General features: G+C 48.1%; 1 protein-coding gene across 1 annotated transcript in view; it reads left to right on the top strand.

Annotated features, from left to right (window-relative positions):
• LOC109926084 (glycogen phosphorylase, muscle form) overlaps positions 1-25167 on the top strand; it is a 61109-nt gene that overhangs the window by 33314 nt on the left and 2628 nt on the right. The window contains exons 5-19 of the mRNA XM_048619719.1: positions 2368-2499; positions 3391-3502; positions 6784-6866; positions 8829-8972; positions 10513-10605; positions 12340-12486; positions 13722-13885; positions 14825-14939; positions 15687-15788; positions 17034-17181; positions 18707-18765; positions 19738-19879; positions 21975-22182; positions 23376-23510; positions 24719-24785. Coding sequence (XP_048475676.1) covers positions 2368-2499; positions 3391-3502; positions 6784-6866; positions 8829-8972; positions 10513-10605; positions 12340-12486; positions 13722-13885; positions 14825-14939; positions 15687-15788; positions 17034-17181; positions 18707-18765; positions 19738-19879; positions 21975-22182; positions 23376-23510; positions 24719-24785 — 1851 coding nt within the window. The remainder of the gene's footprint in view (positions 1-2367; positions 2500-3390; positions 3503-6783; positions 6867-8828; positions 8973-10512; positions 10606-12339; positions 12487-13721; positions 13886-14824; positions 14940-15686; positions 15789-17033; positions 17182-18706; positions 18766-19737; positions 19880-21974; positions 22183-23375; positions 23511-24718; positions 24786-25167) is intronic.

Here is a 25167-nt window from a genome sequence, read left to right as displayed (position 1 = left end):
TTGTCTAATCCCTCTTTCCCCTTCTCTCCCTGCACTATCCTTGTACAGCCCATCCCATGCAGTCTAAGACAATCTTGTCCTCCTCCTCATACCAAATATCACACTTAATCGTGTCCTGCTCCTACTCACTCACTGCACCCTTTTAAAATCTCACCCAGTCAAATTCCACTCTCTTTATTTACTCACTCCACCCAATCCTACTTCCCTCTTCACTTTCTGAATCCCTTTAATGCCCCACCCAGGTCTAATCATCCTCCCGCTAATCCCAGGCTAAACTTGGAACAGTATCGCTACAGCACAGCCAGGCTTATCTCAGTGCCCGTCACACAGTTCTGTGAGGTGCCGTGTTACAGGGCAGCGGGTTTCACGAGCTGCCCTTGTTAGTTTGTAGAAGCAAAGCCTTTCAGCTGCTGGCTTAGCCCACAGTACATCACAGACGGGTGACTGCAGTGTTGCCAGGGGATCCTTTCCACCCCTTTCTCACCCTGCCCCTCCTCCCCACCATCACTGTCAGATTTTAGTGACTGCAATGCGGCACTGTCAGCCTTTAGACCAGCAGGGGGAGGGTCCGTCCCTTCATTGGCAGCTCACAGATAGCAGCACCTGTCCACCTCTGCTGCTCTGTAAGACTGACCCAGGCCGAGTGACTGAGGATCCCAGCTTTCCTGTCCATCGGTGTCCACTCACATGAAGTGCCACACATGATTAACCCTTGATGTGTGTGTGTGTGTGTCACCTGGGATTGTCACATCCAGTGTTCAGCTTGGGGAGCAGTTTAAACCTTGCCTTTGTATTTCCTGAGCCCAATTTCATTAGAACATGGGAACAGGCCGTTCAGCCCATCAAACCTGCTCTGTTATTTAATAAAATCACACTAATCACACACTTCAGTGCGTTTTACTCACCCCATCCCTGTAATCCTGTACGTCACTGATAGATTTCTGATTATCAAACTCTATCTTTAAACAATCTTAAAGATTAGAATTTTCCACCGTGGAGAGAGTTTAAAGGCTCACAACCCTCAGAATAAAAACAGGTTTCTCCTCACATCAGTCCTAAATGTCATCCTGTTTATTTTTAACTTGTGCTCCCTGGTTGTAGACTCCCCAAGCAGGGAACTGGTGAGATCACAGCTAAAAGGTTGCAAATTTGCTTCTTATGGTAGTCACTGTACCTCGTGTAATTCCCAGTATCTGAGACAGTCAGATGTGGTGACATAGTAGTCTTGTTCGATTTTAAGATTTACATTTCGTTATTGAATTAGCCAATTCACAAAGAGTTCATTGCAAGAGCAACCACTACATTTCCCGTTTATAGTGGCTCCTGGAGTTATGCACCCTGAAATTAGAGACTCCACATTTGTTTGCAAGGAATTCAGTACCTCAGTGATTGTAAGGTTTCCATCTTCTCAGTTAGCTGAGTATTCTGTTGTTGAAAGCTTTAAAGTTGCTCCCTCCCCATTTGAGGTCCTGCTTCCTCCAGCCCGGCAGCTTTTCTCGTGACTGCCGTTATCATGGATGGTTTCACTTCCACGTTTGCTGCTGATAGGCTCATAGTGAAGTTAATTGCTGGCAAGTGCAACTGAGAGCCAGCCTGTGATCGCAGCAGTAGCTCCTCACAAATTCTGTCCATTCTGTTTAAGGCGCAAGTTTTCTCCAGTTGGTTGTCCCTATTATTGAATTTTCCCCGTTGTTTTTGGAAACTTTCAGGGACAAATTTACTCTCTGCCCCTCTGAATTTTTAGTGTTGGTGGTGCAGCATTCTCTTGGCACTGACCTTTGAGTCTGGCATCTCCTCTGTACTTGACCCATGATGAGCCCCAGGTTCTCTCCGTGTTGATCCTTCAACAGTTCGGTGGTTTCTCAACACCGACCTTTGACCAGTCCCTCCTTCCCTCGGTGCTGACCCGCGCCGGGCCCTGTGTTCCCTCGGTGCTGACCTTACAGGGAGTACCACCTTCCCTCAGTGCTGACCCCTGACCCTTCAGCAATGCAGTGTGACCTCTGAACTGGGAGTGTCACCCTAAATCATGGAGCCCCGGCTTCGGTGTGGAGTTAGTGAGCAGCGGTTGAGAATCGGTGTGAGGCCCTAACTGCAGCCCTTCCCCAGCCTGTGGATACTATTGTTTTGGGTGTTTGTGTATTGTTGGTTTTTGGGTGGGGGGGCTGCGGATGGGCACTGCCTGCCCTTTCTCCCCCTTACCCTGAGGAGCAGGAGAAAGGGACCGCTGCAAGTGGGATGAAGCAGGTAGGATCTGTTTGGTGTGTGCTGGGCGGTGCATGAGTTGGCGATGGAGGGGCCCCTCACTTGCTGCCAGAACGCTGGCGGGTTTGTCTTCCCAGCTCTAACCGCTCTCTGTGCCGGCAGGTGGAGGAGGCTGACGACTGGCTGAGGTTCGGCAATCCCTGGGAGAAGGCACGGCCCGAGTACACCATCCCCGTCAACTTCTACGGCCGAGTGGACCACACCCCTGAGGGGGTCAAGTGGGTGGATACCCAGGTAAGGCGCGCTGACCCCGACCTCGAGAAGCCTGCAGATAGAGCCATGCAGAACCAGCAAGTGGGCCAAATGGCTGCCGACCTGTGTTTCTGCCGTGGGATGTCCCAGAACGGTTCATAGCCAGTGAAGCTTTTGCTCTGAAGTGTTTTCACTGTTTTAATGCTGAAACTGAATTTGCACAGAGATCCCACAACAAGCCCCTCAATAACAGTTAGATAGCCTGTTCTTCTTTTGATAACCATGGAGTAGATGTTGACTCCGCACCCCACTGTTCTTCCAATAGCGACGTTTTGGGCACAACTGAAGGGGCAAATGGGAACTCGGTGTAACGTCCCAGCTGAAAAATGGCAGCTGATACAGTGCAGCACTCTGTCAATACATCCTGGGAGAATTTAATGGGAACAGTGCAAAGGGAGCTTCACATTCCGTTTTAAAGGGTAGAGGAAGCTTTACTCTGTATCTGACCCAGTGCTGTCCCTGCCCTCTTGACAGCATAGTGTAGTGCGAGCTTTACTTTTAGTTTAGAAGAGTAAAGAGAGGTTTACTCTGTATTTAAAACTGTGCAGTTCCTGCGTTGGGAGCGTTTGGTGAAGATAGCATAGAGGAAGCTTTACTTTTCAGATTAAGATAGTAGCGGCAGCTTTACTTCTCATTTAAGAGTAGAGGGATCTTTGCTTTTTGCTCAAAAGTGGAGAGGAAGCTTTACTCTGGATCTAATCTTGTACTGTACCTGCCGTTGGATTTTATAATAGGGACAGTGTTGAGGGACCTTTGTATGTAATTCTGTGCTATCCCTGTGCTGGGAAGGTTTGATGGGAAAAGCTTGTCCCTTTTGTATGGAATGCATTTCTGCTGCATTGTGGCGCTGTAATCCTTCCCTTGTGTGTTTAGGTTGTGCTGGCTTTACCCTATGACACCCCAGTGCCAGGCTACAAGAACAACACTGTGAACACGATGCGACTGTGGTCTGCCAAAGCACCCAATGAGTTTAAACTGGAAGACTGTGAGTTGCCCTTTTTTTAAATATAAGGTTCAGTTGTGTATAAAGCTAGAGCTACAGAGACTCTTCTCAGCCTGTCCAACTGCCAAAATTGTCGGTGTCTGTTCAACTGTGATGGGCTTTACTACTGTGTCCGGCTTTATCTTTCCATGAAGATCTGACCATCCCTCTGGGCAGACTGGGAACCCTGACTGGTTTCTATTTATGCTTCCTGCTGTCTTCATCCTGGGAATTCCTGTGGGTCTCAGCATCTGATTATGAGTAGCTCTGGGTTCCACTTCTACTCTGTCTCAGTTCAATGCAGTGACCACTAAAACAGCTGCCTTGACCTGGCCCACAGGCAGTGACTGAGGAATCTAAGACAAAACAAGCAACGCCCCCACATCCCCCCCCCCCCCCCCCCACCACCACCACTCCCATGAGTATGACAGAGCCCAGGACACTACCCCTGAGTATGTCCTATCCCGTTGCCAGGACAGATCCACTAGAGGTGATGTCCCGGTGGGACACAGTTGGAAAGGAATTGCCCAGGGAGTTCCTCAATGTTGACTCCGTGAAGTCTCATGACATCAGGTCAGAAAAGGGCAAGTAAACCTTCTGCTGATTGTCACCTACTGCAACCCCTCAGCTGATTATTCAGTGCTCCTCTGTGTTGGTGATCACGTGGATGGTCATAGGGGCACATTCCTGCAAACCCAGTCCAATAGCTGGTGATGAGGGAGCCAATAAAAGGGAAAAACATGCTTCACTACAACCTCACTAATCTACCTGTGTCAGATGTGTGTGTCCATGATAGAATCACCAAGAATGACCACTACACAGTCCTTGTGGAGACCATATGAAATAAGAACAAGCGTAGGCCATTTGGCCCCTGGAGCCACCAGCTTTGCCATTCAATAGGATCCGGGTTGATCCCACATTCCTCATGTCCACTTTCGGGTCCCTTCCCGTTGATTCCCCTACTGATCAAGAATCTACCTATCTCAGCCATAAATACACACAAGGACTCTGCCTCCACAGCTTTCTGTGACAACGATTTTCAAAGACTCTCAACCCTCTGGGAGAAGAAATTCACCCTTATCTCAGTCTTAAATTGGCATCCCTTTATTCTGAGACTATGCCCTTTGGTCCTAGACTCTTCTGTGAGAGGTAACATCCTGACAGCATTTACCATTTCAAGCCCCTTAAGAATCCTATGTGTTTCAATGAGATCATGTTTGTCTAAACTCTGGTGAGTACAGACCCAACCTATTTAACCACTGGTCATAAGGGAATCCCTCCATAGCGGGGATCACCTTAGTGAACCTTCTCTGAACTACCTCCAATGAAATAATATCTTTTCTTAAATAAGGGACCAAAACTGCTCTCAGTACGCCAGATATGGTCTCACCAGCATGTTGTACAGCTGCAGTAAGACTCCTCTACTCTTATGCTCCAACAGATAAAAGTGAAATAAGGGACAATATTCCATTAATCTTCCCAATTACCTGCTGCCCCTGTGACTGTCTTTGTGATTGGTGCACAAGTCGCGTCAAGCCCCTTTGTATTGCAGTTTCTATCTATTTAAATAATACTTTTTTTTTGTTTTCCCTTCCAAAATTAATGACTTTACATTTTCCCACATTATACTCCATTTGCCAACATTTTGCCTACTTAATTAACCTATCAATATCTCTTTGTATCTCTCTCATAGCTTGCCTTTCCACCTAATTTTTGTGTTAGTCTGCAAGTCCCATCTTCACATTGAGATACCCTCCATCACGTTGTGTGGCTCTCCCATTATGCTGAATGGGATAGATTTCAAACTTAGCATCCATGAGCATTGTGGGCAGCAGAATTGTGTTCAACCACAATGTGTAGCACACTCCCCAGCATATCCCCACTTGGTGGAGATATCGACAATGGATTCATGGTCATCAATAGATATTTATTTCCAGATTCTTTATTGAATTTCAAATTCCACCATCTGCCAAGGTGGGATTTGAATCTGGGTTCCCTGAACATCAGCTGAGTTTCTGGATTAATTGTCTAGCAATGCCTCCCTGAATGGTGTTGGATAGTTAAGTAACTAAGAATATGAAGGGTCCACAATGGGGAAACCCAGGACTTCAGTGTAAAAGACCAGGCTAAAGCATTCAGTTTCATCTTCATTCACCTTCAGTCAGAAGTGCTGAGTGGACAATCCATCTCATTGTCCTCCAGAGGACACCAGCATCTCAGATAATTCACTCCACACGATATGAATAAACAGCTGGAGGTACTGGATACTGCAAAAGCTGTGGACCCTAACTACGTTCCAGCAATGGTACTGAAGACCTGTGCTTCAGAACTAGCTACACTCCTTGACAAGTTGTTCCACAACAACGACATCACTGGTATCTACTTAACAATATGGTGAGGTGCCTATAAACAAAAAGCAGGGCAAATTCAACCTGGTAAATAACTGTTACCATGGTCCAGTTCAGTTATTGGTGATAGAGTACTCTCCAATTGAATGAATGAGTATGGCTTCAACAACATTCAAGCATTTCACCCATCCAAGATAAAGTGGCCCATTTAATTGGCGGCTCATTCACCACCTTCAGTGTTGTCTCCCTGTATCACTGGCGCCCAGTGGCAGTAGGTGTACCATCCTGCCTACACGACATCAACTTGCCAAGGCTCCTTCGACAGCACCTTCCAAATCCACAACCTCTGCCATCTAGAAGGACAAGAGCAGAGCGCGTCACCACAGCCTGCAGGTTTGCCTCCAGTCCATATCTCATTCTAACTTGGAACTACATTGCTGTTCCTTCATTGTTACTGGGCCGAAACCCTGGATTTCCTGGAGGTTGGAATGTCTGCTCTGGCCTGGATGGTGTGGAGCACTCATCCAGGAAAGTAGAAAGTAACCCTTCTTGCTGGACAGCTGGAATCGCCCCACAGATAGCAGAGAGGCTGTTGCAGTACGTCCATTTTTGGTGCTGTAACTGAAAGCATTGGAAGCATTATCAACAGCTAGAGCTAAACTGGGAAAGGGACCATCTGCTTTCTGCATCTTCCTCTCTTGCTCCCCCTTTTGTAAGAAGCTCCTTTTAAAACCTTCCACTTTTAACCAACCGTTTTGACACCTATCCTCATAGTTCCGCACGTGATTTGGCATCAAATATTATTTGATGTTCCTGCGATGCACCTTGGAATGTTTATGATATTGCAGTGTTATATAAATACAAAATGTTGACGCTGCTGCCCCCCACACTCATCCTTTTGTGTGTATGTCTTTTTGTCTCTCTCTCTCGTTTCAGTCAATGTTGGTGGCTACATCCAGGCAGTCCTCGACAGGAATCTGGCTGAGAACATCTCCCGCGTCCTCTATCCCAATGACAACGTGAGTTCCCGATCGCTCAGAGGGTGACTGGTACATGGCAAGCCACTCTGGGCTCCAGGAACCAGAGTGCGTTGCCATGACTTGCAGTGGGTCACCAGCCCCTAATGCAGTGCTGCCTAATGGCAGCAAGCTGTTCTTCCTACCAGCTCAGGTTTCGCTGTGTGATGCAGGCAGCTTTAAGCCTCACAGTCCTCAACATATTTAGTCAGAAAGCGTCAACAGTCTGTACCATGTAGCACAGATAAGGATATCCTCCAACTCCTTATCTGATGGCCTGAACAAAGCCCCTGGGTTAACAGGAAGCTGGTTTTGTTTATTTTTAACAGCTGCCTAGTGTTACAACTGTGACAAGCGGAGTGCACTGATAATTTTGTCCCACTGCTCCTGAAATAATATAAACTTGTTGATTCATTTTCCAAAATGACTACTGTATTGGTTGTTATCCAGAATTTAAAAAAAACCCACAAGGCTCGTTAAATAAACTCAAGATAATCCATTTTTATTATAAACAAACCTTGTTGGTGAATCAAATGGCAGACTCTGGTTAACACTTGATCTCTAAGACCAGAATTAGAACTACTTTCCCCTCAGTCCCTGAGAATTGGTCACTGTCCACTATTTCAGGTTTTGCCAGGCAGACAGAAATGCTTGTAGTGGAAACTCTATCAGGTTTGTAGTGGTTTCTGCTGGGAATAGGCTTACAAGAAAGAGGCTTCTGCTCCAGGGGTGCTTCCTTCCCTCTGAGATCCATTCTACAGACCCAGGAGCCAAAGTCGACGGAGAGAGTTGCTAGGCAATCATTAGCATGGTGACCCATAGTCCTCTCAAAGCCTGGTTTTTTTTCAGTATCAGTAATTAAGACAATAAAACCCTATGTCTCATCTCCTTAAAAGCTTTGCTTAGCTGTTTTTCTTCCCCCCCCCCCCCCCCCCCCCCAACTTGATTTTCAGTAATAATAGCAGATGTCTTCATTTCCAAGCAATTACTTGGTTAAATACTTTTTTAAATCCAGGAAATGGCCAAATAGTTACATCTTTCAGCTTTTCCAGGTAGTCTTTTTATATAAATGGGAATCCCCAACTCTAGAGACTGCTGCCATTCTCGAGACCCCTCTCTCTGACTGCTTCTCGCTATCTTGAAGAGATCATTTTTTGCATGCAGTTATGTCTTCACCTGTCTCACCATTCTCTGCATGAGTCTCTTGCTGTGTCTTTACCTCTGTGTGTCATTCCTCTTTCATTGGTTGACCCTTCTCTTGCTTCATTTTGTGCTAATTCCATCCCTGATAAGCGGTCACTCATGCATACTCTTTGATTCAGTCGCACTTGCTTCCCATGCAGCTGATTTCTATTTGTCCCTCTCACACCATCTTCCTCTACCCTGCTGCCACCCTATACCTTCACCATCTCGTTTCACCATCCTGACTCGTGCTCACATCCCCACTGCTTCATGCTTCTGGCACACAAGGCCGTTCAGCCCAGTTGTCAGTGCTAGCTTTTCACAAGAGCAATCGAGGTAGTACCACTCCCATGCCTTTCCCTCCAAATCTGGTTTCTCTTCAGAAAATGATTAAAATTTTGTTTTGGACGTCAGGATTGAACCTGCCTCTGCCATATTCTCAGGCAGTGCATTCCAGACCCTAACTACCTATGCTTTGAAAGAACCCTTGTTTCATTTGTCGTTTGACCTTCAATGATGTCCTCCAGCACTTGCACCCAGTGAGAACAGTTTCTCTCCACTTACTCCACCTAGATGCATTGGGATTTTGAACCACCTAAATCAGATCTGCCTTCGACCTTCTCCAAGTGTAATAGCTCCAGCTTCTTCAATCTATCATGTTTCTGGACACGTTCTCGTAAATGTTTTTTTTTCTGGAGCCTTCCCAGACATATGGGATCCCGGGACTTTGTTGTTGGAAGCATAACTCACTCTCTCTTTGTCTCTTGCTCCATCTCTCCACAGTTCTTTGAAGGGAAAGAGCTGCGTCTGAAACAGGAGTATTTTGTGGTCGCTGCCACTCTGCAGGATGTCATCCGCCGCTTCAAATCCTCCAAGTTTGGCAGTCGTGAAGTTGTCCGAACCACCTTTGACGCATTCCCCGACAAGGTAATGACTTGGCAGGAAGGGTGGGCGAACGAGAATCCCTGCTGTTCAGGCCATGTAGGGGACATCTCCCTCCAACTCTAACATTTCCTGCCATCCCAGGAGTGAGTGAAGCTAGCTCTCGATTGGCCCTGCAGTAGTATTGGAACAGGAGTGTGTACAAGTACGAGGTGGTGGTGGTGGTGATGATGTGATGGAGGATTCAGCCTAATGGCGGGGGGAGGAATTGGCGAAATAGAAGAAGAAACAGAGTGTGTGTGGAGCAGGGTTGGCCACTCCAGTCACATCTGGCGCCGGCCTCGCACGCTCTCATGTGCGCTCTCACTCGGTAAGTTGAAAGGTGTGCTGAAATGTTGGAACTGGGAGAAAGTACGCTTGGACAGAGCTGATTAGTTTCAATCCCAGTGTTCCTCAGGGAGATTGTTAGAGACTGTCCTGTCGATAATTTATCTCATGCGGTAACTTGATTGGTACCTGTTTGGTGAGCATCAAATTCCCACTGGGCAACGCTCTTATTGTCTTTTCTACCACCCACTGTCATCAAATAACCCTGGACCTTTGGACAAAACCCCATGTTCAGCTGCTGTTTTTGTTCTCCAGCAAGTCCAGCAGTTGTTGCCAATCCCAGTTGTGCCTTGAACTGAGACTCGCTGAACCATTTCTGAGCACCCTTAAGAGTCTACCCCATTGCTTTAGGCCTAGAGTCCAAAGTAGGCCAGAACCGGTAAGGAGAGGGGATTTCCTTCACTAAAGCGCAGTAGTGATCCAGATGGGCCTTTTGCAACAATCAGTGCTGGTTGTCCTGGTCTTGGTTACTGACATGAGCTTTCAGTTCGAGCTTTTCACTCCCACCATTGCCCTAGGAATCCTGTTCCATAGTTTGACCTCTGTCACTGTTTGGACCTCTTTTTGTTTTTTCCTTTTGGTAGAGTGCTTTGGAAGTTGAGCGGGCTATGCTGAGCAAGGTGTAACAGCTGATCAGAGCTGTTCGTGCCCCTGACTTTCCCCACCTCTTCCCCACTCTTCTTCTCTTCTTTTCCCCCCACCCATGGGTCATTGGTCATTAACCCTTCCAGACATTGGTGGTGGTTTGGGAGCTGGATTGGCCTCCACCTGTTTCTCGCGTACCTCATTCCCATCACTCCCACACTCCCCACCTTAGTGTCAGGGCTGATGGCTCCAGGGTGGAATGTAAATTGATGAGCTGGTAATGTTTTGTATTTCTGTGCTGCCTTTCATGCTGACTAGCACCTTTATGGGGACTACGTTATTGCGATGTGGAAACTCGACGGCTAACATCGGTGAGGGGTGGGCCTCTCTCCCCTGCACAGTACTGGGATCTTTTGCACCCACCTGAGCGGGCACACAGAGCCTCTGTTTAAACATTGCATCTGAAAGTTGGTGCCTTTGTAAACAACTCCCCTTGGAGCTGGTCCTGGACGTGTCACCCTGGGTGACAGTGCTAAAGCTCCCTGCACTGGTGCACTCTCCTTCTGAGTTCATTGTCAACATACACTTATTATTTCTGCCTTTTGTTTTCCAGGTTGCCATTCAGCTGAACGATACCCATCCTGCCCTCGCAATCCCAGAACTCATGAGGCTGCTGGTGGATATTGAGCACTTGAGCTGGGAGAAGGTACAGACCCCAGTTAGCAACCTCAAAAGCAGTAGGGAAGGGTAGCAGTGTGGGATCTCTTGCCTCGAGAGTCCTTTAAAGCATTCCACATTCACTGAATTGCGTCCCTGGGCAATCACAGGTATCTGGTACCTGCATGGGAGGATCCCAGCAGCAGTAAGTGAATGAAAGAGTAATCTTTTTCTTTTGTGATAGTGAAGCTGAAGGTGGAAGCCTGTAGACAGGCATTCTCACTCAAAGTGTCACTCAGGCAAGGATAGTCAAGGTCTTCTCCCCAGGGTAGGGGAGTCCAAAACTAGAGGCTATAGGTTTAAGGTGAGTGGTAAAATTTAAAAGGGGCCTAAGGGGCAACCTTTTCACTCAGAGGATGCTGTGTGTATGGGAGTTGGTACAATTACAACATTTAAAAGGCATCTCGATGGGTGTATGAATAGGAAGGGGTAGAGGGATATGGGCCAAATGCTGGCAAATGGGACTAGATTAATTTAGAATATTTGGTTGGCTTGGATGAGTTAGGCCAAAGGGTCTGTTTCTATGCTGTACAACTCTCTGACTCTAAGTGGGCTATTCAGTCTGTATCTGCTTGATCCAATAATCTTTAAGTCCACTTTCCTGCCTTTTCCCCATAACTCTTGATTCTCTTGCTGATTAAACATCTGTCTATTTCAATCGTGAATATACTTAATGACCCAGCCTCAGCATCCCTCTGGTAAAGAATTCCACAGATTCACTCCCCTCTGAGAGCAGTACCAACCAGGCAAGCCCTCACTGAGATTAATTTGTTTAACGAAAATAACTCCAACTGGTCTGTAATTATCACGTTTTCAACCTTGCAATGATAATCTTAAAGAGTACTGTAGGATTATAAACCACCCCTTTGCTGAACAGACAGGAAGAGTGAGGGAATTATAAGGTGTCAGTTGAAGAATCTAGAATAAGGCCTTTGGAGATGAAGAGGTGAATCTCAGAATTATTGCAGTGCAGAAGGAGGCCACTGCCCATTGTGTTGATGCTATTTCGCCAAATGAGCATCCCACCCGGCACTCTTCCCCTAGCTTCTCCCCGTAACCCTGAACATTGTTCCATTTTTGACAGTAGTTCCATTTCAGATAACTGTCTCATTTCTTTTTGAATGCCTACGTTGAACCTGCCTCCTGCACAACCTGAGATAGCAGCTGTGTGCTGAATGTCCTGGGCTGCAGTGCCCATCTTAATCCCACATCGTAAAACTTCGTACCATGACTTGTACCTCAGGAGCCAAGGCTAGCATAGACAGTCACACCGACTCCTGTGTAACCTTCTTTATCCCATCCGATTGGGATAATCTCAATGATCCCATAGCCTTGATCAGTAAATTGTATTCACCAGGTATTTAGTGGTATCATCACCCCATCCTCCCCATAGACTGAGAGCAAGACTAGGGGGCCATAAATGTAAGGCACATTGTGCATAGTCCCTGCTAGCAAAATTCATGATTGATTGATTGGTAATGGGATTTATTCTCTTTTTTCCTCTCTGTCCTTTCACTCTGCATTTTCTGTCTTGTTTTGATCTGTTGTGTTCTTTCCTCTCATTCTCTCTCTCACTCTCCTAATGTTTGCACTTTCCCTTAAATGCTCTGGTACTTGCTTCATGTTTGGTGTCTCATTCATTCTCTCGTAAACTCCCGCCACTTCTGTTCTCTGTCTTCCCTCATGTTCCCTGTCTCCCTTGTGCTGGCTCTCGCTGCTTTAGGCCTGGAATGTCACGACCCGTACCTGTGCCTACACCAACCACACGGTGCTGCCCGAAGCCCTGGAGCGCTGGCCTGTCCATCTCTTTGAGTCACTGCTGCCGCGGCATCTCAGTATTATCTACGAGATCAACAGGAGGCACCTGGAGGTAAGTCTGACCCTTCTTACCTCGGCAAAGTAGGGGAAAATGTCAACTTGTGCAGTTTTCCAGAAAGAATAAATATTATTGCAATGCTGAGAGAGCTCTGAAATGCGGAGGTTGTCCAAATGAGTGAATCATCGAAGTTGCAGATGCAGCAAGTAAGTAGGAAAGCTAGTAGAACCTTACCATTAATCATGGGGGAGAATTGAAAACAAAAGTAGAGAAATTATGCTTCAGTTATACAGGGCACTGGTCAGACCATATCTGGAGGACTGTGTACAGTATTGTATCTTTATTTAAGGAAGGATCCAAATGTGTTTGAAATAGTGAAGCAAGGGTTTACTCGACTAATACTTAGCAATATCAGGAAAGGTTGGACAGGCTGGGTTTATATCCACTGGAGTTTAGAGCAAAAGGTGAACTGATTGGAAGGTCTAAGATTCTGACGGGACTTGACCGGGTGGATGAGGAGATTGTTTCCTCTTTTTGGGAGAATCTTGATCGAAGGGTTACTGCTTACAAATAAATGGTTACCTGTTTAAGATCAAGTTGAGGAGAATTCCTTCTCTGAGGGTCAGGAGGCTTCAAAGACCTTCCTGTCAAAAGGAGGCAGGGGTCGAATGTTTGTGTATCTGCCTTGGCTTAAAATTATTCCAAGGGGACAGAGGTGGTTGTGGGTCAACAGGAATGTGGAGTAATCAGATCTGCCCAAACTTTACTGAAAGGCAAACCATGCTGCTGCCTCCTGCTCCTGATTTGTATGTTCACACAGTTTACAGCAAGTATGAGTGCTCAGGAGGCCTGATACTGTGTCTGTTGGGCTGCTGTAATCTGTGCCCTTAGAGTTCATTTGGAGTGGTATCGACATACTTCTCATTAGGAACCAGAGGAGGCCACTCAGCCCCTCAAACCTGTTTTGAAATGTCTGACCTGCACCCAGTTGATTCTCAGCCGAGAGGGTGCGGTACACGCGGGTGTGGTTGTGGTGGATGTGTTGATTTGCCTGCCAGCATGGGTTTGCCAGGGCTATGGTTCTGGTTTCAGGCCCCCCACCCCCGCCGCCACCACCACTGTTGTTTTCCCTTCTACAGACATTTGGATAGGTACATGAGCAGGAAAGGTTTAGAGGGATCTCAACCAAACACGGGCAAGTGGGATTAGTTTAGTTTGCGAACCTTGGTCAGCATGGGCAAGTTGCACCAAAGGATGTATTTGTGCTTTATGACTCTGTACCTCTACAGAATGTTGCTCGGATATACCCGGGAGACAACAACCGACTGCGCCGCATGTCGCTGATCGAGGAAGGAACTATCAAGAGGATCAACATGGCTCACCTGTGCATTGTTGGGTCTCACGCTGTGAATGGAGTTGCCCGCATCCACTCTGAGATCCTGAAAAAGACCATGTAAGTTGTCCAAGCAACAGCAGCAGGGTGTCTCAGGCAGCCACATCATTGAGAGGGTTAGGCCCTTGGACCTTCTGTGTGATCTCCATATACCTGCCATTGTCCTGTATCTGTTGATCTCTGATGTAAAATTAACAAATGACTGAGCAATGGTTGCAGTTTGTGGATGGGACTTCCAAACTCCTGTTCGCCACCCCACTCGGGCTTCCAACACCTCACCCTCACCAGCTTTGAGTGAGGTTCTGTCATGCTGCACTCAACTGAGATCGAAGTCACGAAAACACACTGGGAAGGCAGACCTGCAGTCAGTGAGGAGACAGAATGTGCATTGACATAGCACTGTCATGACCTTGTGTGACCTCTATTGGGACTATGTTGGACAGTTTGCTCTGACTAACTCAATTGCTCTTCAAAAGAGCTAGCATAGAGTTGTTAGGCTGAATGGTCTTCTGCTGTGCTATTTGGTGAAAAGACAGAAGTTCACCCCTGGGGTTAGAAAGGGGTCTTGGGCCTCTGTTGCCTTGGTGTAGTCCCAAACCCTTCCTCAACTGCGCCGGGGTGCTAAATGTAGGGCCATTCAGGAAGGGATTCGAGTGCGACATGGGGAGGCTGTGTAGCTGTTTTGAAAAGGGACTGGAGCTTTAATTTCACCTGCACTTCTCTGTCCACAACCTCCACTCTCATCCTTACAGATTGGAGAGGTCATGGATTAGGGAAGGTTTTAAGGAGCCTTGGTGAGTTGCTGCAGTGCATTTTGTAGGTGGTCCACCTGCTGTTGCGGATGGTTGGTGGTCCTGAGTCTTACTTGATCTCGTTGGTAAAAGCTTTGAGTGAATAATGTTGACTGACAGCCCCTCCCTACCACCGACTCATCGCCAGATGCTGTAATGACAGTGTTGGCCTCTGTCTTTTAAAATCTTTACTTACTCTTCCTTGCAGCTTCAAAGATTTTTATGAGATTGAGCCTGAGAAGTTTCAGAACAAGACAAACGGGATAACCCCACGCCGCTGGCTGGTGCTGTGCAACCCTGGCCTGGCTGATGTCATTGCCGAGGTAATAACTCGTGCAGGTTACTTTCTGAGGTGGGAGCAAGTGCTGCAGGCAGCCGGGGATTTCTGGTTAGAACACCATAGCTGCCTCTTGGGTAATGGTGTAACCTCACTCGGTGTGTCAGTCCAATGGTGGCCCTGATGCTGTGTCCTGTTAGCAGGCATCTAGGGGCATCTACCGTCTATCACTCTGTTTGTATTAATATGTGGAGAGTCCAGACTCTTGGCATCATAGAATTCCTACAGGGTGGGAAGAGGCCATTCAGCCCATCAAGTCCACACCAACCCTCCGAAGAGCATCCCGCCCAGACCCAACCCCCAACCTATCCCTGTAACCCTGCGTTTCCTATGACTACTCCACCTAGCCTGCACATCTTTGGACTGTGGGAGGAAACCGGAGCCCCCAGAGGAAACCCACGCTGACATGGGGAAAACGTACAAACCCCGCACAGACAGTCACCTGAGGGTGGAATTGAACCTGGGCCCTGCTGCTGTGAGGCAGCAGTGCTAACCACTCAGCCACTGTGCCACCCTTGGAAATGGAATAGTCCCAACGATTCCTGTACTCCCAATTTGATGTCACAAAGCAATATATCCTAAAACAGGCTAACTATAAGCTAGGTTTTGCTGTTTCTCTCTCCTTCACCCCACCTCCCCCAACGCCCTCCCCCAACCCCCCCGCCCCCACCCAACCTGCTCCCCACTTTCCTCCTCCTGAACTTACTCTTCCTTTCTCCTCCTCGTCTTTCAGAAAATTGGTGAAGATTATATCTTTGACCTGGATCAGTTGAAGAAGTTGCTGTCATTCGTCAATGATGAAGGGCTTATTCAAGCCGTGGCTAAAGTGAAACAGGTAATCAATTCTTCCCCTCCCTTTGGTATACCAAGGGGCAAGTTCTAGGCTCGAACTGCTGAATTTCGGTGATTCATTAAAACCCTGGCTACATGCCAGTCGAGGATTGTGGGATGTGATCGTGGAGCTGTGTGCTTGAAATTCCAAACACAGATCATAAGCCAAAGAGGGAAATTTTTTAACCTGCCAGAGCAAAGCTGGCTCTTGGGAAATAAAGTGCCGTCCGGGAACAGTGCCAGGAAAAGGGACAGCTGAACTGTGGAGGGTGACAGAAAGAAGGGTTTATTTCGGTGGAGTTGCTTGGAGGACGTCATGGAGCAGTGACAGATGGTGCTCACTGGATGAGGGAGGTTTGTGCGAAACAGCTTTGCATAACACAGCATGGCCCCAGGTCTCCCAACAGGGTCAGGTAAAAGCAGCAGCTGGACGATGTACAGACTTGAGGAAAGGCCTGTGTGTTTATCAATGTCGCCTTTCATGACCCAGTGCTGCACAGCCATAAAAACATTTTATTGAAGTGCAGTGACTGGTGTACAGTAGGAAAGGTGGCAGTCAGTTTGTGCACAGTGAGATCCTGCAAGTGACACTGACTAGATGCTCCCCACCTAAGACTAACAGAAAGATTAATATTGACTTAAGAGGCTGGGGATAACCACCCCTGCTCTTCCACCATTAGCGTCTATGTGGCTATTATGTCTACTTGACAGGGCAAAAGGGACTTTAGTTAGAAGATGGCACTTCCAACAGTGTGGCACTGTTTCTCCTCCACCACCCCCCGCCCGCCCACCCCCACGCCGCTGCCGCCAACTGCAGAGCGTTGACTTGTATCACAGAATCAGAATGCTGGCATGGGATTTGAACTGAACTTTCTGTGGGACCGAACCTTGTGGCCAGGCATCCATACTTTTTTTAAAAAAAATGTTTTGATTGCTGTAAAACTTGTGACATGGATTCAAATACTGTAATGCTGCTGAACCTAGGGCCATGGATTTGAGACAGTCTCTAATAAACAGTCAGGAAATCCAGGACCAGCACCTTCACCAGAGAACAGGGAGAATGTGGGAACTGCTCCCCCAGAGAGTGATAGAGGTGAATCGAAGCTATGTACTTAAGGTGGGCTGGGGAGACACTAGATAAACACAAGGGAGAAAGGAACAGAAGGGAGAGAGTGATGGGGTGAGATGAAGAGGGAGGAAGGAGTCAGTAAACAGCCAGCACAATCTTTTTTTTTCTGCTGTGTTGCAGGAGAATAAGCTGAAATTCTCTGTGTACCTGGAGAAGGAATACAAGGTGAAGGTCAACCCCAACTCCATGTTTGATGTGCAGGTCAAGCGCATCCACGAGTACAAAAGGCAGCTGCTGAACTGCCTCCACATCATCACCTTCTACAACCGTGAGTCCTGACTGCAGTATAAGGGAGGGCTAGGTTTGTGGCCTGGGTCCCCAGGCAGGGTAAGAGAGCCCTGTCTCTGAATAGGGAAGCTTGTGACGTACAGCTTATAGTGTGGGTTTCTGCACCTTCTTGGGGGTTTTTGAGCTTGTGGGTTACTTGAGCTTTTGGAGAAGGCAGGTTTAATTCATTCACTGGGGTGTAGGCATCAATGGCTAGGCCAGTATTTATTGTCCATCTCTAATTGCCCAGAGGGCTGTGGGTTTAGTGCCACATGTAGCCCAGACCAGTTAATGATGGCAGGTTCCTTCCCTAACAGGCATCAGTGAATCAGATGGGTTTTCCCGACCATCAACAATGGATTCATGGTCATCATTAGACTCTTAATTCGGATCTTTTTATTGAATTCAAGTTCCGTTTTCTGTGGTAGGATTCGAACTTGGATACCCAGAACGTTACCTGAATCTTTGGATTAACAGTCCAATGATAATACCACCAGGCCATTGCCTCGTGAGTTGCATTCCCATTATTTCCATCCCACTGTCACTAACGCCCCACAGCTCCATCCCAGTTTCCTCTTAGTCCCAGCAGCCTTGCTGTACAGAGTTCAGTTAGCAGTATGGTTCTAGTCTAGCAGAATCTATTTGGTTTTTGAGTGGGGTGGAGGGTGTCATAAGTGTAAAAAAAAAAAAGGTCATCCCTTCCTAATGATTGAACCCCCTCCCCTACAAAGCTCCTTGAAGGGCTAATGTTACAGATCCGTCAGTGTGATTCACCGAGATGGACCCTCACTGAAAATACGACACTGTAGATGCTTTCTCATGTGAGATGAGCATGATGAGCTGGAAACAACAAAAGGGTCTGGCAGCGTCTGTGGAGTGAGGACCAAGTAAACCTTCAGGTTGATGGCATCTTGTCAGATCTGGAAAGTGTTTACAGCGCAGCAGATTTTGAGCAGGTGAAGAGCGAAGAGGAGTTGTAGACAAAATGGAAAGCTTGCTGTAGTTTGGGTTGGAGGGGGAGAGACCAAGTGATGATTGGTGTCAGGAAAAAGAAGGTGGTGACAGGATAGAAGGAAAGAAACCAAAGCTGTGCAGAAGAGGTATGAATGGCAACAGCCGATATGTTACCAGCACCTTTCTACCCCACCTTCCCTCTGCCAGGATGGTGAACTGATGTTATTGAAAGTCTCTGTGGACCCTGGAAGTGTACAAGGTGCCTCATGGAGAGATGAACTGCTGCTCCTCACGTTTCCGTCAAACTTCGATGCAGGCTGAGGACAGGGAGCTCAGGGTGGGAATGGGACTGAGGATTGAAGGGTGAGGAATTTTGGGTCACGGTGCACCGAACGGAGGTGGTCTCCGCAAAGCGGTCGCCCAGCATTGGTGAGCTGAGGTGGTGAGCAGCAGGCACGGTGTACTGGATTGAAAGGCATACGTGTTAATGGTTGCTCGGCCTTGAAGGAGTGTTTGAGAGCAGTCACGATTGTCAACCAGCCCTGAAACTTTTGTGTGTTGTGTTGTTACAGGCATCAAGAAGGAGCCAAATAAACAGTACACTCCTCGCACCATCATGATTGGAGGGAAGGTATGGATATTTCAACGGCATGCCCCCTTCTTCCTTCACTTTCTGCTTAATGGGAGGCGCTCATGTCACTGTCCTAAATGTCCAGAGCTCCACGTTAATGTTCTGAGGAAATTGTTCAAGTCCAGATGGTGAAATTTGAATTCAGCAAAAATCTGGTATTAAAAAGGCTGCCTATTGATAGCTGTGTAACCATCGTTAGTTGTCATAAAACTCCATCTGTTTCACTGAATACCCACTAGGGAAGGAAATCTGTCACCCTTACCCTGTCTGAGTTGCATGTGACTCCAAACCTGCAGCAATGGGGTTGACTCTTAACTGACCTCTGGTCAATTAAGGATGGGCAATAAATGCTGCCCATGTCCCATGAACAAACTTTTAGAAATCATTAAATGATTCAATGGACCTGAAATGTGTCTCAGCTGCAGAGGAATTGATTAATGTGGTGCTGCAGTGTGGTGAGCCTTCGTTACTTTATAATCTAACTCTGTACTGTCCCGGTCATGGGAGTGTTTGATAGAGACAGCTTTACTTTTAGTTAACGGGAGTAGAGAGCGCTTTACTCTGTATATAAAGCATGCTGTCCCTGTCCTGGGAGTCTTTGATCAGGACAGTGTAGAGGTAGCTTTACTCTGTCTAACCCTTTGCTATTCCTGCCCTAAAGTGTTTAATGGGGACAGTGTAGAGGGAGCTTTACTCTGTATCTAACCCTGTGATGTCCCTTGGAGAGTTTGAGGGGTATGGTGTGGAGGGCCCTTTTACTCTAATATGACACAAAATGGTGTCAGTCTTATTGCACTAGTGAAGGAGGCTCTCGGTGCCACTTATCACCTTGTTTTGACCTTGTTGGCTGCTCTTCAATCTCTTGGTCTCTCCCTCTTCCCTCTCTCACAAGGTGCCTTGTCCTATATCTTCCCCTTTGATCCTTGTCTCTGTCCCTGCCTCACAGTTGTTTGTTTTTTCTGTCCCTCACAGGCGGCCCCAGGTTACCACATGGCCAAGCTCATCGTCAGACTCATCACGGCCATCAGCAATATCGTAAACAATGATCCGATAGTGGGTGATCGGCTGAAAGTTATCTACCTGGAGAACTATCGGGTGTCGCTTGCTGAGAAAGGTTCGCTATCATCTCTCTGTCTCTGTCTAGCCGCTGTCAGGGTAGATGTGCATTCCCATGGCCTTGGAAGCTTCCAAATCCCAACAGAGAGGGCTTGCGTTCAACATCTCTGCCAAAAGCATGTGGCCCCTGCTGTGCAACAAGATTGGTGTAGCAGCTCGGCTGTGATGCGATGCCCACTGTGCCTGATTTGCTAGCTGAAATGGAGCTTGTGCATCTTTTCTTTTTGTATCACATTGCCTTTCCTGTCCATCCTTTGGCTCGCCCTTTATATGGGCTTTGTGAGGTCAACCATGTTGCATGTGCACCAGGCTGGGTAAAAATTTCCTCCCCTGAAGGACATTGTGAACTAGATGTGTTATTCCATGCTCTGATATGTGTGCTGATTTTTTTTTTTGTGTGTGTGTGTATTTAAATTCCCTGGCTCCTTTTACTGGGATTTGAACTCCCGTCTGTCTGGAGGATTGGTCGGTGTCTCTCGATTACTCAAATTGCCATCATGTTAGTGTTCCTCCAGCAACACCAAGTCAGAATCCTGGGACTCCCTTTCTAACAGCACTGTGGGGTGTCCCCACACCCGAAACCTGTCACTGTTCAAGAAGGAAGCTTGACCCCAGTCAGGGATGGGCAACAAACATTGGCTTGGCCAGCAATGCTCACAGTGCAGGAATGATTATAGAGCTTGGAATAGAGTAGAATCCCTACAGTGTGGAAACAGGCCCTTCGGCCCAATAAGTCCACACTGACCGTCGGAGCATCCCACCTATAACCCCCCAAATCTACGCATCCCTGAACACTATGGACAATTTAGCATGGCCGATCCACCTAGCCTGCACATCTTTGGACTGTGGGAGGAAACCGGAAGGAAACCCACGCAGACACGGGGACAATGTGCAAACTCCACACAGACAGTTGCCCGAGGGTGGATTTGAACCCAGGTTCCTGGTGCTGGGAGGCAGCAGTGCTAACCACTGAGCCACCGTGCCGCCCTTTCTGCAGGATTGTCTCCACACGTATACCTCCTGTATCACTCTCTGTTTTTGTATATATATCTCTCAAGCACACATGCCTGTGAGGGGGCAAATTAGAGAGTGGGTGTGTTGAGTTCCCTTTTAGGAGATTCCTTCGCACTTGATACAAACACAATACGCCAACTTCTGTGAAAAGCCACAATTTATTTAAGCAAGTACAAGCTTTGGAGGATCACTTCTCAGGGCTTGCAGAGTCGTGTCAAGCGATGCTCCCTGTAAGGGAACCGTCCTCCCTTTATATAGGTTTTTACAGCACAGTCAGACATGCATACAAGATACAATTTTTTTTCTCTCCCATAATCACTTAACTTAATCATCTAACAGTAAAACAAAGGTTAGCTGCCCTTATCCTTTTAGCATTTACAGAGAGCAGAGTATAATTAGATTACCATCTTTTGTCTGCGAGATCTTTTTAGCCTTAGTTCAACATTTACAGAGAGCAGAGTATAATTAGATTACCATCTTTTGTCTGCGAGATAGGGGTGCCCACGAAGCACCTAATTTCTTATATGTCAGCAGAACAGATATTAACCCTTTAACATTTCAGGTGCAAGTATGTGTGTGAGAGAGAGCATGTGAGACATTGGAGTGAGTGTGAATCTGAGAGTGCAAAGCCCACATGCAACAAGAGCAGACGAGCGTGTGACTGAGTGTACTCCAGTTGCTTGTTAGCCTGATGTTCTATGCACAGTATGAGAATGTAAAATGCTGCCCTCACTTAGCCATACAGAACCATTGTCTGTCTGCCTCTTTCTTATGGTCCCACTCTCTACTGCAAGTCTTCTCTTTCTCACGCTCACTCACACACTTTGTCTTTGTGTCTCCCACCCCCTTTCTCCATCCCTGCCCTTCCCTGCCTGCTCCATCTGTGTGCCCCTCTGTCTCACTCCGTGTCTCTCTCTCTCTTCTAACCGCCGGCCTGTGTCTGTCTGTCTCTCTCATTTCCCCATCCCCACCTTGTGTCTGTGTGTCTTTCTCTCTCTCTCTCTCTCTTATGTGCGTGCACCTCTCTCTCTGTCCCCCTCTCTGTCTCTAATTCACTGTCTGTGCCTCTCATCTTGCAGTGATCCCAGCTTCTGACCTCTCGGAACAGATCTCCACTGCTGGTACTGAGGCATCGGGAACCGGCAACATGAAGTTCATGCTGAATGGCGCCCTTACCATCGGCACCATGGACGGTGCCAATGTGGAGATGGCTGAGGAGGCTGGCCAAGAGAACTTCTTCATCTTTGGCATGCTGGTGGATGAGGTGGACGCCATGGACAGGAGAGGGTAAGGGAGCAGGCAAAGGGCTGGCAGCCCAGGCCTGGTAGCTGGGAGCAGAGCTCATTGGGTGACAGTGAAGCAGAGGGATTGATGTGCAATGTGAGAGATGGCACAGCAAGAGGGGTGGTTAGGAGTGCCACTGACTCTGTTGAATGGAGGATGTGGAACTCGGAGTGCAATGTAAAAGTCCAAGTTGTAGCGAAAGCCTAGTCAGCAGAGAGCGAGACGGGTCATCCGCCAGTTTAAGCCTCATGCGGGTACTGAGAGCATACCCCTGGCTCAGGTACTGGGGCAAGGGCTTTCTCTGAACATAGTTGGCTTGGCTTTTCAGGAGAGCTAGTGGTGGGACACAGACAGCTCCCCATCACTGTCCAGCCGGCTGTTATTCCAGTCAGAATTAGTGGCAGGAGCAGGCCATTCAGCACTTCAGGACCTGCGTCACCACTTGATAAGATTGTAGTCAAGCCTATCTTGCCTCAACTCCGGATTTCCGCCTTTAACTCCCTCCACTCCACCCGCCAACCCCCTCATTGTCCTGAAACTCTTGACTCCCTTGTCAAATCTACCTCTGTCTTCAATACTTGAGGACCTTCCCACCTCTGCTCTGTGGAAAAGAGTTGCTTCTGAGAGAAAATAATTGTACTTGCCTCTATTTTGAATGGAAAACCTCTTATTTTATCATTGTCCTGACCCCCGCCCACTGTTCCATTCTCCCTTACAAGGGGCAACATCCTTTCAGCATCCTCCCTGTCAAGTGTCCTGAGAAGATCACCTATAATCCTTTTCGACTTCAACAGATCCAGGCCCAACCCTTCTTGGCCTTCACTCACAGGGGAAGGCCTTCACCCAAGGAATTGGTCCATCTCCAAACTGCTTCAAACACCTCTGTGTCCTTCCTTGAGTGTGGAGACCCAACACGTAGCTCAGACAGGCAGCCATATGACTGCTCTGTACGCCTATAGCAGGCTGTATGTTGGGAAGTGGGGCTGTGATTAGCATAGGGGATGTTGATAAGGTGTCAGTGCAATCCCTGCTGTGGTCCAGTTTCCAGCTGGCAGCCTGGGCTGCAACATGCCAGGGAGGGCATCTGTAGGGTGCAGGTTGTGGCTGTCTTGGGCATTGGGACAGGGTAGTGTTATTTCCACTCTGACGCTAGGCCCCCTTCACTAAGCAGTGTGCTCTACTTTGGGATTTTGCAGCTACAACGCCCGGTCCTACTACGAGCGTCTGCCTGAACTCAAGTTGGCCATCGACCAGATCAACAGTGGATTCTTCAGCCCAAAGGAGCCCGACCTCTTCAAGGACATTGTCAACATGTTGATGCACCATGACAGGTGAGGGCACACCCCCTTCAGGTGGGCACATCACTGCCTGGGTGGATGGAAGGCTGGTGCTGCTCTGAGTGTAGGGGTGGGCACGGGGATGCTGAGACCTCTCTGCCTGTCAGTGGGATTGCTCTTGGAGGGACAAAGGAATACAGGAGTGTCGAGGATCTACAGAGTGTGTGTGTGTGTGTGTGTGTGTGTGTGTGTGAGTGAGTGAGAGAGGTGCTCGCTCTTTTGAGGTAGTTCATTGTGGGATCAAACCCCCACTCCAGACCATTGATTGCTTAACTCCAACCCGACATCCCAGGGTCAGGGCTGAGGGAGCGCCATGCAGTTGGAAGGTCAGCACTGAGGGAGCACTGCCCTGTAGGAGGGTTGGCAGTGAGCGAGCACTGTGCTGTCAGAGGAAACAATTTGTTGTACAATGTCCTAAGGCAATATGAGGCACAGGTCTCCAAAAATTGGTCAAGGGGTTCCGTTTCAAAGAATGTCGAAAAGGAGGGAGAGAGCAAGAGGCAGAGAGTTTTATGGCAAGAGTCCTGAACATTGAGTGCCCTGGTATCTGAAGGAACAGCCCTGAATGCTGTAGCAATGTGGGAATAAAGGATGTTCAGGAGGCTATAATGGAGGGATACAGAAATCCTGGAGCATTGAGGGGCTGGAGGAGACTACAGAGATTGAAGGGAATGGAGGAGGGTGTGTGCGAGGTCTTTTGAGGGGTTTGAAAAGAAGGAGAATTTTTTACAGTTGCATCAGGAACAACTGGAAGTTTGTGAGCACAGGGGTTGAAAGGGGCTCGGTGTGTATTTGGACATGGGGCTGCAGTGTTCTAGATGAGCTGATGTTTACGGAAGGTGGAATGTGGGTGACTGGCCAGGAATGTGTTGAATTGTGAAGTCAGAAGGGACCAAAGGCACATAGCAGGGCTTCACCAGTTGAGGAGCTGTGACTTGCTGGGAGGTGTGTGACATTACGGTGGTGCCACACCACCGGAGCTGGGAGGGCCATCGCAGGGTTGGGGGGAGGTGCTGGCAGCACCACCCTGAAGTGCTGGCATACTGAGGGGCTATGCAAGGCTCCTGCCAGCTCAGTGTCCCCACCCCCCTATTCAGGTCCTAACTCACCACCTTTCCCTTCTCTCTCTCTCTCTTTGTCTGTCTGTCTGTCTGTCTGTCTGTCTGTCTCTCTCTCTCTCTCTTTCTCTGGCCTTCCTACAGATTCAAGGTCTTTGCTGACTATGAGGATTATATCAAATGCCAGGAACGTGTCAGCGCCCTCTACAAGGTTAGTACGCCCAGTGCCAAGCAACGGAGAGGGGAGATGGGGGCTGCAGTCTACTCGTACTACCCGTAGCCACTGCCCTCTTGTGCAGCGCACAGCAGAGTGGAGTGGCCTTGTTCAGGAATGTACACTCAGTTCCCACTGCCGAAAGGATTTCTGGTTAGGGAGCTGCTGGAAAAGCCAGTTGTCCATCCGTAATTGCCCCTCGGCTTGCTAGGGCCATTTTGGAGGATGGTTAAGAGTCAAACCCCATTGCTGTGGGGCCTGGAGTCACATGTAGGTCAAACGGGTAAGGATGGCAGATTTCCTTTGCTGAAGGGCGTTGTGAACCTGGTGGGGGGCTTCCTTCGCTGCAGGGCGTTGTGAACGTGGTGGCGGGCTTCCT

The sequence above is a fragment of the Rhincodon typus genome, chromosome 43, assembly GCF_021869965.1.
Source record: "Rhincodon typus isolate 14 chromosome 43, sRhiTyp1.1, whole genome shotgun sequence".
Lineage (NCBI taxonomy): Eukaryota > Metazoa > Chordata > Chondrichthyes > Orectolobiformes > Rhincodontidae > Rhincodon > Rhincodon typus.
The sequence above is the reverse complement of the archived record's forward strand: the minus strand, read 5'-3'. Positions and strand labels throughout refer to the sequence as shown.